Source organism: Zonotrichia leucophrys, chromosome 3, assembly GCF_028769735.1.
Source record: "Zonotrichia leucophrys gambelii isolate GWCS_2022_RI chromosome 3, RI_Zleu_2.0, whole genome shotgun sequence".
Lineage (NCBI taxonomy): Eukaryota > Metazoa > Chordata > Aves > Passeriformes > Passerellidae > Zonotrichia > Zonotrichia leucophrys.
In genome coordinates this window covers 54,494,924-54,507,074 of record NC_088172.1, presented here as the reverse complement: position 1 = coordinate 54,507,074, position 12,151 = coordinate 54,494,924, and the positions used below count along the sequence as shown (strand labels likewise).

The following is a 12,151-nucleotide window of genomic DNA, read 5'->3' as shown; positions in this document are numbered from 1 at the left end:
ACCTGATTAGCTGATCATTGTGCAGAGCATTTTGTTCTCAATACAGCCATGACGCCCAGGAGGAGAGAGGCTTTTATCAGATGGAGCTTGTTTATTTAAAATGTATAATTGAGTTCTCCTTTTTTTTATGGAAGCATGATCCAACAGGCTGCTCATCTCCAACTACATATACTGTTTCTCCTCTCTCCAGTCTCAGATGAGCCAGTTTTCTGGCACATGCTTTTCTTGGCAAGGTTACCACAATGATCTGGAATAAAGGCAGAACATTGCAATGGGTATGAGAAGCTAAGCTTTAATGTTTAGAAATGGTCACTGTCCATTATGGTATTACACTAATCATATGCCATCATGCTTGAATTATGACAACATGCCACCTGTGGCTCTGCCCCCACACAGTATTAGCTGAGAAATAAACTGGTTTAGTTTGGTAATAGGTGAGAAAGCCAATATATGGTCCACATTTTTCACTGCCACTCACATTTTTAAGGGTGCTTCTTGTGCAGAATGCTGGAAGACCAATAAACTTGGAAAATTCAAAGAACACATGAAAACTAGACACCTCGTGCATGTAACTGTATATTTATTTCTTTTTAAAGAACACGCCTTAGATGTATTTTCAATATACAAACTTGTTTTCACAGATTTATAATCCACTAAATAGCACAAAATATAATCCAGGTCGTTGGTTTCTTTCATCTGTGCGTGTGCATGCGTGTGTTTGAGTGCGTGTGTGTGTGCGTGCGTGCAGGCACGCATGCTGCTGGTGGTAGTGGTAACCCACCACACGTGTTCAAACACAAGCCCAGGCTCCTCCTCCCTTCCCTCTGGAGCAAACCTTGCCCAGGTGAAGACCCTACACTGGAAGACTGCGACTTTCTTGCCCATGAAACCCATTTCAGAAGAGGCCGGGGTGGCGGTGCTCTCTGCCTTGCCGGCAGGGCCACACACCTCCATCCACAGGACAGGAGGGAACGGGACAGAACAGGAGCCTCCCCCGAAGCTGGCACAGGTATTGCAGTAGGGAGTGGCCAGCTGTGGGGTTCAAGAGCAAGCAAACACCTTTTTCTCCTCTCCAAACCCCTCTCTGACACTCCAGGGCACTTCTCCATGACCCATGACACCTACAGCCCTTGGTGAGCCCTCAGGAGCAGGGCACTGCCAGGCTCGGCAGGGCGCCGTGTGTCCAGCCCCAAGCGGCCGTAGGGGCCTTGCCACCCTGCTGCTGGAGGCCAGGCAGTGGGTCAGGGCGCTGCTGGGCTCTGCCCTCGGGCAGGCAGCAGTGCCCCAGCCTGCCCCTGGAAGCACCAGCACAGCAAACCCTGCCGGTCCCGGTGAGCTACACAGATGGCACCAGTGATGCACATATTTACATGGGGTGGAATGTTTTCCCATAGCTTTTTAAGGAGTATATAGATCAACATGTTCACATAAGACCAAATACTTTTAATATATTTATAACTGTTTTATAAAGCTTTGAAAAAACTCACAATAGCACATTGTTTTACTTTAATGCTTTACGGTACTATCAGTTTAAAATCACAATCAGCACTTAAGTTATAGTCAATCCGGCAAACAAGAGACAAAAAAAATTACAAGAGTTAAGAACTGACTGATACATCTTTTATCTTTTTTTTTTAACTAATGCATAAGTGCAGAATAATATAAGATACTCTAGTTTAAATATCTTGTTTTACAATATACATTTTGTTCTAATTACGCAACAGTAAATCCCATGCTTCACATAGAAAAGCAATCCACAACATTAAGAAAAAAATTTACAATTTATGAAACAAAGTAAATAAATATTAGTATTACAGAATCAGAGCTGTACATAAAAGCTGTTCAGTTTTAATCATATAAAAATATGTTTTAGTGCAACCTCACATATATTGATGCTGTTCTGTTTTACATCATTTAGATCCAAGTGTCCAAAAAAGGAAAGAAATTACATTTATTACAAAGCAGATACACAAATTCTAAAATATGTACAAATTACTGCTAAAAAAATGCTTATAAGAATATAAGCAAAGTAAAGAAAAGGCACAAACATCTGTACAATTTAAAAGTACCAGACCCAATAAGAATTTCAAATTTAGTTTTGGTCAGGCTCATGATGACTTGTTACTTTATCTAATTCTTTTGATATAACAAAAGTATATATAATAGCAAACTACTGTAACTTAGAACAGGCATGCTGTAAATTTGAATACTTTTTCTATCTCTAGAAAAAAAAAAGGTGGGGTAAATGTATGGGGTGAAAGTCTCCATGCATCTCAGATCAATGCGGCTTGCTCTTCTCAGATGACGGATCTTTCCTTTCCTGTGTGCTTGACGGGGGCTCGCTCCTGCTGTGAAAGCCCAGCTGCTGGACATCCACAAAGCTCTTGCTGTAAAAGGTGGGATGGGCTGGCGCAGTCTGTGATGTACCAAAACTGTCCTGTTCACCACCATGCGAGTCAGGATGGGTGGCTGAGGCACAGGGCTGGCCCGGCTCAGATCCACTAAAGTGTTTAATGCTAAAATGTGCACTTTCTAAGGGTTTCTGGTGAGGCTCAGAAGGCCTCTGCAGCTGCTCCGCCCCGTGCAGAACGGCTTCTTCTGTGGCGATTCGCAGAGAGGCTATGGCTTTTGTACAAGTCTGTATGTTCTCCTCCTGCTCCCTCTCGGTAGCCACCACACTGTCCTCGGATGTGCTCTGGGCCAGCAACAGCAGCGGCGAGGAGGGGGCGCTGGGGGGAGCAGCGGCGTGCAAGCTGTGCGGAGAGGTACGCTTCTCGTGGGGCTTCGAAATGCTGAACGGCTCTTGCGCCAGGGCTTCCGCAGCTCCTCTCTGCTTCTCCTCAGAGACCTGCCTCTGCAGGGCCAGAGTGGACGGAGAATGTAAACCTGAAAGGGCCACGGGGACTGAATGGACCATCTGGATCCCCCCGATGGGCATCATGGGGATAGGTGCTCGGATCTGCTGCTGGGAGTGTAGTGGAAGATGACTGAAGACGTAGTCGCTTGGACCTTCAGGGAACAGACTAGACCTGCGGTGCTCCATGCCTCCTTTTTCTCCATAAATGTTGAAATAAGGTGCCTGAGACAACCCCCTCCTCTGTAACCAGAAGAAAAAAAAAGAGATGTCAGCACTGTAACTATCAGAATTCTTGTCTGGCTGCCAAACCACCTATCTGCTTTCCCGTCTAACACAACCTCCCATTCACGAAGCACCTTTCATCCAGACGGATCCCAAAGCATTTGGAAAACTCTGCTAATTGCATATCCAAACAACAGTGGAGGTTTTGCTTAGCTCAGCCCTACAGGGCTCATGACTCTGAGGTGAAAGGCAGTGGCTAGTTAAGAGAGTTCAGCAACACAATGCAGCAATTTAGGGTCAGGAAGTGGAGAGTATTATATTCAATTGAAACTTTGAACAGAATTTGGGGTAGATAGATTTTCATTCCCCAGGAGAAATTTGGCCAGGAGATCCATCTTACCCTCTCCTTTGGAAAAATGTGCTGGTATTTAAACTTTATTGCAGAGAAGTACATGTCTAAACATCCCCTGCTCAGCACCACTGCTGGGCGTAACAGGGAATATGCGACAGCATGTATGTATTTACTGCCTTCTGAAAAACCTGCTCTTGAGCCCCACAGAAGGCACTTGCTCCCTGGGAGCTTTATCCAATCCTTGGTGAAAGCAGATGGGTATTTCCATGCAAGTTCAAGTGTCTTTGTGTGATGAAGACACAAATTTTTTTAGTCATTGAGACAATGGAGTACCCCTCTGGCTTATCTGCAGTGTAAACAATAAATAATAACAAAAGCAGAGGCATCAGCTGTGAGCAGAAGTGATGATTGTGTCCCAGGGAGACTCACCCAGTCATAATGGGATTGAGAAGAATGGGGTATTTTGTGACAGCTAATAAAAGCCAATCTCGCAATATTGACATTTTCACTGCCTTCCCATTAGCTCCTGCCTTGAAAGAATAAATAGCTCCATCTCCACTCAGTATTAAATATGCCCTGGGCTTTTGGGTTCCTTTTTATTTTCATTTCTAAGTTTTAAAATTTGTTTGCTATCTGATGATTAAGTATTGTTTCTTGCTGACCAGAGGAGTAATGATGACAGAAGTGCAGGATGACATTTTCATAATTATATGTGGGATTTGGCCACACATCTCTCAGGGACTCTCATGTGAAATTAAATGAATGAAAACGCTCATCTCTGCTCTGTAAATTGACCAAACATGGATCAATTGCCCCAGAGCTGTAATGCTACCACAGCCTTGGTGTGGCAGCCCGAGGACTGTGCTGCTAAATGCCAATGCACTGAAGTGGCAGCACTTCACTGCTGGGAAATCCTAGCTCTCAAGGCATTAAGCAACCTCTTGATCCCATCCTAGGGAGCTGGTTTAGGGGGCAATTAAAGATTCAGTTTCTGTGCTACCCAAGGGGCTCAATCTCACTCTGCTCAGATGCTTTGTCCTGTTTAATATAAATCAATGTTGAGACAGGAAAGGGTGACCCATAATCATCAGAGTCAAACTTCAGAGATATTATTCAGAGACTAATCTATGTTGGGAATTTTCCTATTCAGAAAGTGAGACACTTGAGTCTCATAAAAGAGAAACTGTCACAAGAAAGCACAGTGACAGCACATTATATTGCTGAATGGGGAAAACTATACAAAATAAACTGCAACTGCCAAGCCACAAGACAGTTCACCTACCCTGTCAGCCCTTCCTATCACTAACTTCACTTCTGCACAGCTGCTTGCCCTCTTTTTTTTTTTCCATCTTTGGTCTGTCAACCAGTTTCTCAGTCATATTGTCCTTTTGGACATTTCCAACACCATGACATTTATTACTATTACATCTGATGTGAACTCGGGCTAAGGGAAATTGAGCAAAAAAAAAAGAGTAAAACTCATCAAAGAATAAACCTAGTCACACACAAATCTCTAATTGAGAAAGACACTGGCTTCATGTTTTACCCTGCCAGAGTTTCATAAGGGAATAGAGCAAGAGTCTGTCCTTGCTGGATAGAGGTGGCTAACATGACAGAAACTGCTGTGTGCTTCAAGATCCGCCGCATCATCCAATATATGTCTTGTATGCCCAACTTTAACACAGACAGTGACAGTGTGTGCAAGTCACTGGATACCTTCCAAGCCTGGCTGGGCACATACTGGATTATTTTTCTCTATCCCAGCCAGGTAAGTTTGGAAACAATTAACATAAATGGTTACAATCACTAGTAACTGTTCCTACCTCTTTCTCTGCTTTTATTTCCTTTACCAATATCTAGCATTTTCATTCCTACAAGCAGATACACATATTCACAGAGAAAGACTGCCTCTTTTCAACAAGCATCCTGAAAATGTAAAGACTTTCTGCAGTTGACAGGGCAAGTATTAGATCACAGAGCACAGAGCAGGAAGTCATGGCACCTTTTTGCAGTCAGAATGGGCTGCTGCCAGTGCTGTGAGCTCTTTGTCAGGTGATGGGAATCCAGTTTGTTTGCTATTAATTCTCATTTGTTACAGTTTAGCATATTTCCCTTCAACTCCAGGTAACATATAATTTCCCAAGCAACTCCTACATATAATTTCTGTAGCAGCTCCTCACTAAATGCTCTAACCTGGTCACAAAGCTAGACTGCCACATCACACCCCTAGCAAAGCCAAATCCAGCTTCACAAGTCCCTCAGAATGCCTCAGGGATGAGATAGGGTTTACCCTGTATCTGGTACATCACCCAAATCAGTCTGTGCGAGATTAGGAGGAAGATCACATTTCAAAGCCAAGCATCCTCTGGGCAGCCTCAGACCACAGCTTGCAAAAACATGTTGGGTGGAAAACAGTCTCTTTGATTAGCATGTCATAATGTACTTGAGGTTTTTTTAAGTTAAAAACCAGAAAACATTGAACTCTACAGTGAAAATCAGTAACAGAGCACATTACCAATGTGCCTCCTGAAAGACAGGATGCCCAAAAAAGTGACTGTAACTCTGTGTGGCCCTCACTTTCAGGATCAGCTCAATTTGCAGCTCAACACAGAATGCACCACAGTAGCCCAGATGGACCAGTGAACCTATTTACAGTTTACCTGGAATTCAGAATCTCTGGCTCTCTGTACAAGAACGCACTTCACTCAAGATGATAAAGTTGTGAGTGGTTGGGAAGTGATTTAATATCCATGTTCGAGATGATCAAAGGACCATAAGTCCTATAAACTTTCAAGTGGTCATAGAGGTGCCTAATTCCCTTCCGCCCTTCTGAATATATTAAGACAGGCTTCAGATTTCAAAATGAATGAGATGAGCAACAAGATGGCAGCAGAAGCAAAATCCACTACTGCCTAGAAGCTAAAATAGTTGTGAGAGACCAGTCTGTGCCACTCCCAGCAAGGCACCTCCTCGATCTCTTTGTGTCTATCCTGGGACTGGAAGAAGAGGCAAAGGTTCTGGTCTGCACTAGGAAGCAGCAGGGTGTACTAAGGTTTGGGACAAGCTGGAATGGAGGGAAAACTGTTTGTGCTGGATCCCATATTCACAATACAAGTGCTGTGGGTTTGGAGGGAAAGGTTGCTTCAGATTAGCCCTATGTGGCCTCTTTGCAGTCACTTGGATGGCCACTCACAGTTCAAGGGCACCTGCTGCCCTCCTGGTGCACATTTTCAGTTTAATTCCATCTGACAACAATCCAGGTCACTTACTCCAAGACTGAAAAAGTGAGTCAAAACACAAAAAATGTGACAACAGAGACATATGCCTCATCCAAACGAAAATGATAAAAGAGATTCACTCAGGGTGAACAAATGAAGCCCTCCTATTCCTTCTTGTTCTCTCAGGACTGGCAGAAGATGACTTGGAAGAAGAATCTGAGCCCTTTGATAATGGCATCCGCCTCCTCAGTAAGGAAAGAAACCTCTGCCACTGACAGAAGATCCTGAATGTATTTAGAGAACAGAAGAAATCTGGCATTAATTTTAAAGACACCAAGTTAACTAGTCAAAGCCAAGTGTGACCTTGCATACACTAGAGACTTAAGCTACTTTAGAGAGAGTATTCTGTTGCAAGATTCTATCCTGCTATTGCTTGCCAAAGGAGAAAATAAGTGTGTATTTTTCTGTATTTTTATACAATCTAAAAAAATATTTACTTTCACCATGCTCTTTTCCACTTCCTAAACAAATAATTTTAATTGCTTTCTATGTAGTGCTTTTCATGCCTGAGCACTTCACAAGCCTTTTGCAAGAGACCACCAAAGTGCATGGACATTCAACAGGAAGCAAGATGAAGAGCAGCTAGACCAGCACCGGCCAAAGAGACTGAGCAAATACATCCATTTCAGCTGAGAAGAAAGAAAACTGGCCTCTTCTGAGAACTGCAGGCACTAGAAGCACAAAACTGCCCTTACACCTGCAAGGACTGGGACCCCAATGCAGCTCTGAAAGTACTTTAAGGATTGTAAGTCAGCATGAGCATCACCAATGCAGCTGCTAATGATGTTCTGGTTTTCTGGATTTCACTACTCTAAAAAGTGAAAAACAACCTTTATTCCTTTTTCTTCTCTGACAGCTTTCACTTATTGCTAGCTCAGGTGCTATTTGTCTTCCCACATACTGAGTATAATAACTTGTGTTTCACTTAAGCCTGTCTAATGTTTGGCTAAAGTACATTTTCTAGAAAGGCATCAAGAGACAAGGAATGCATCTTTCCTTCCTTGCAGTCATTTGTTGCAATAGGCAATCATCCTCACTTGTCCTTTTTTCATTTACGTTTGTCTGGGCTCTGCTTCCAGTGATGCCTCCTGTATTCAGGTTGTAGTGACTCTACTGAGGCCTGGCCTTCTCTCCCAAACACCCAATATGCCATCAAGATCCTTTCTGTAAGACAACTGAACTGATTTTTCATTGTGTTTTTCACTACTGCGTGTCTGACTCTACCTCAAAAACAAGGTAAGCATTAGAAGTCCATCTGGCACGGTGGACTTTTTAAAAGAAGGAATGAGAAGCACTAAGAGAGTCTTTACAATGTGCTAAATGCCTTGCTGGAAGGTGTGCATAATGCATAAGAAAAATATTACAGCAAGAACTGTCAGATGGTCAAGGATTACCGTTTTTGCTAGCATCATTAACATCTAAAATCTTTACTACAGGATGCCAGTGTGTATCATGTGGGACATGAGGGACTGGGGCACCCTGCACAGTGTCAGCTGTAGAATCCCATATGATCCCATTCATCTGACACTAAGACATCATGACTAGTTAAACTGGTGACTCTTCACCCACTTGTGCTTCCTCACACAGTCAGGAATGCAGAACTGCTGGTGGGATTTGTACCCTCTCTCAGCTGTGCAGCGATCCCTCCTGTCAGAGTGCAGCTGGGTTTCAGCATGCCCTTTCTCAAGGACCATTTAGTCAATCAGTCACCCCCTCCAATGCTCTCCTGAACAATTTACTAGGTCATGGGGCAACGTCTAAGATGTGAGAGAAGCATCTGTGTTGCTCTCTCCTATAAATACGGCCACTCAAGTTGCAGCTTTCCCTTATACCCCTGAAATACTGGGAAATCACTTTTGGATCTGCCAGGCTGGCAGCATCTCAGCTCTTTTTGGTCCACCCTAGCTCCAAACATCCTTGCCCAGGTGCATCATTCACTCCTTTCCTGGGAGCAGAAAACACATCAGCCTGACTCTACAGAGAAAAATACCCCAGAGTTGAGAAATGCTGACTGTATGAACTCAGGGTTCAATTCTTCTCCTCCACAGAGGAACACTGCAAAGACTACATGGAGAGCCAAGAAGATTGGGAATGGGGAAGCAGGAAGAAGAGGCCAGCCAGGAGAAGAGCAAGGAGTTCTGAGGTAGCTTGCCCAGGTTGAACCCAAATATAGGCAGGCAGTGAGAGGGCAGCCACAACAGCGACATGGCGAGGAAAGCATAGTTAATAATTAAGTAAATTCACACCTAGGAAGGCCATTCCTTACCTCTGAAGATGTAATCTATTTGTGGAGGGAGTGCTTTGTGAATGCTAGAGCTGGCCAAAAGCGCCAATCAGGCAGTTTCTGGGAGCTGATTTACCAAAAGGGAAGAGCACAGACAGCAGCTGCGCAAATTTTGCATGTTTCCACCCAAATGGTTGTGGCACTTCCTGCGGGGCATACAGCTGCCTGCTCCTCTCACATAATAATATCCTTTAAATTCCAGCCACAGATCATGATTTCAGTGTGCACTCTGCTTTTCTAAGAGGTTCCATTATCTTAGTATTTTTATTCCATTGAGCAATACTCAGTGATGGGCATCATACCACAAAAACAGGGCTTCAAGCCTTGATTTTGGCTGGATCTCACCTGAGAGTCCAGGAAGTACAAGATTTCTTACAGTGCAGAAGAAAGCCTCACAAACCATGTAAGCTTTCTGGACCATTTAAAAATTATACATACATATATATATGTAGTGAATATGGAGGCAGAAAATACAAACCAGCCTCATTTCATTGAGGTTCATGGAGCTACTCAGAGTTCTACCAAGTGAACACGTGCCCCTTAGCCTGACTCTAGTGTATCTAAATGTATTAGCATCCTGACTTGGTCTTTGCCTATTCCAAATTTCTTGCATTTGTTCCAAGACCTCCCACCAAGACTCAAAGTTTATGTCTTCTTCTTCTTCTACAAAGCTGCAAAGATTTTTGAAATGCTCAAATTCAGTAAGAGCACAGTTTTCGAGAGGAGGAATGAAAATATTCTTTCATACTTACTGAATGTCCCACTGGAATAGATTCAGACTGTAAATATTGACCCATGGACAATGCTGGGTTGTGGTACAAGCCCCTCCGGGGAGACGCCGCTCTAACGGAGGCCATGTATCGCCTCTCTCGCCTGGGAGACAAATCTCTTCGAACAGACACATCTTTCCCTGGTGACATTGGTCTCCTTGGCGACAGGTGACGTCTCGGGGACACGTCCCGTCTTGGTGATAACTCTCTCCTCAGCACAGCCTCCTTCCGCGGGGAAAGGTGCCTCATGGGTGAAATATCTCGTCGGGGTGACAGATGTCTTCTGGGTGACAAATCCCCTTTTGGCATCAAATACCTCTTTGGTGAGTTATCTCTGTAGGGTGAAGAATCGTAGCCAGGTGACGACTGTCGACTGGAAGGTGAGAGGTCCCTCGGAGAAGAACTGGGATCCAACGAAAGCGTGCAATCCTCGTCCATGCTGCTGGGTATGTCCAATCTGTCTTTATCGGGCTCTGAATCCGTACTCTTGCTCTGGAAAAACCTCTGATATTCTGTCATTTGTGTGTCGTCACAGGAGTCGCTTGGTGTTATAAGCTGAGTAACCTGAATGCTAGGTAAGGTGACCAAATAACTGATGAGGGAAGAGTGTCCCACGGAAAGGGAGCCCTCTGGGGAAGCCCCCTGCGATGCCCCAGCCGAGTTCACTGACAGGGAGGAGAACCGAGGGGGCTGCGGGCTGGTGCTTCTTGATCTGGTTTTTGGTGTCGAGTCTCCCTGAGTATCATCAAAATCATCCTCATCTTCATCTTCATCATCATTGTCGTCGCCGTCCTCACCATCCGATTCCTCTGCGTCAGAAAACTGGTGCTCTGCTGACAGCCCTGCCAGGCTGCTGCTCTTCTCTGCTTCCTGCTGCATGTCCTCCATATTTTCTGAAACAGCCACAGCAAGTCCAAATGATTAGCACATATCCCAGCTCTCACACCACAACCATTCCCCGACCAGCACACTCAATGCCATCGCTGGATGCTCTTCACCTGGGATGGCTGCATAAAGCCATTCCTCATCGCTTAAAACCACATTTTTTTTCAAAATAATGCCTAAAATTCTAAACTTGAAGTATGGAAGCAACTCCATCCTATAGTACCTTGCAACTTAACTCTTGGGAACCTCATATGAGACAGATGACAACAGGCCATATTTTTATTTCTAGCATCTCTTCATGTAAAAAAAGTATAACCCAGACAACTAGATAGGATTTTTTTTTTACTTCCTGTTTATTAAAACATTAACTCTCAATTAAAAAATACCCCAAACACTCATAATATATTTTCCCATGCCCATCACTGTGCTAAAGTGCAGTGAGTCATTTCTTTCCATACTTTTGTTGGAATGAGGCCGTTCCAACTAAATTAAACCATTTTGACATACCTGCTTCTTCAGTTTCAGCATCATCTACAGATGTCATTGATACTCCAAGCTCCAAGCATTTTTTCATGTGTGCTTTAGACTTCATATGTTTTGTCAGATTTCCTGTGGATCAGAGATTAATGTAATTAATGGACAACAACAAAGATCACTCTTCAAGTAAGGTTTTGGTATATCTTAGCTCCATTATGCTGCAGGTAATGGGGTTTAGCTTTAGAAAACACAACAGACAGGGCTGACTCATCAAGACCACTGGCCTCAGAGCCTGTTTTAATGAGTCGGTTTTTATATAGAAAATAAAAAAATTAAATGCACTCAGTGCCTGAGACGTGCATAGGCATCTCTCTAATTTTCCACATGATATTTAGGCACCCCTACAAAACCCACTTTGAATGTTATCTGTTCCTGGACTCACTGTTCATAATATGTACAGCTTGCCTAGACACTGAAGTAAGTCCACAGCACAGCAGCCATTCAGGGCTTATGCTCCCATTTACACAGTGGCACTTTCCAGGTAAGGGCTCTCCCATTTAACTTCGCACATGGTTTCCAAATGCTCCATGTATTTGAAGCATTTGGAGGCAAAAGTACCCCACCAAAAAAAAAAACAAAACAAGACACTTATAGGAGACTTTTCTATGCAAATTTACCATCTAGCTACAGTCTCTGAACTGAGAGGAGCTGTGCTTACAGCACCCACCTGGGACGGGGGAAATTCAAGTTCAGCTCCCAGATTCTGGATCTAAACCAGACACAGCAGAGATTTGAAAGCAAATCTCCCATTCCCCTGAGGGAGCAATCTAACACTAGACTACTGACTCTCTGGAGCGCCTGTCTTGGTCTGTTTTTTCATAGATTAAAAAACTGGGTTGAGATTGGCCCCAAGAGACATTTCATGACAAAGAATCTTGAGCACAAAGCACAAGCTGGAGAATGTCGCTCTAATCCATTTGCCACTTCAGCCTCATTTGCAACACCCAAATGGAAAAGCATGGCACA

At 43.8% G+C, this 12,151-nt stretch overlaps 1 protein-coding gene across 7 annotated transcripts in view; it reads right to left on the bottom strand.

Annotated features, from left to right (window-relative positions):
• Positions 1–563: 563 nt before the first annotated feature.
• HIVEP2 (HIVEP zinc finger 2) overlaps positions 564–12,151 on the bottom strand; it is a 136,840-nt gene continuing 125,252 nt past the window's right edge. For all 7 annotated transcript variants that reach the window (XM_064708281.1, XM_064708280.1, XM_064708278.1 and 4 more), the window contains 3 exons: positions 11,156–11,257; positions 9,746–10,656; positions 564–3,097 (listed from right to left, as the gene is read on the bottom strand). In XM_064708281.1, coding sequence (XP_064564351.1) covers positions 2,279–3,097; positions 9,746–10,656; positions 11,156–11,257 — 1,832 coding nt within the window. In that variant the 3' untranslated portion in view covers positions 564–2,278. The remainder of the gene's footprint in view (positions 3,098–9,745; positions 10,657–11,155; positions 11,258–12,151) is intronic.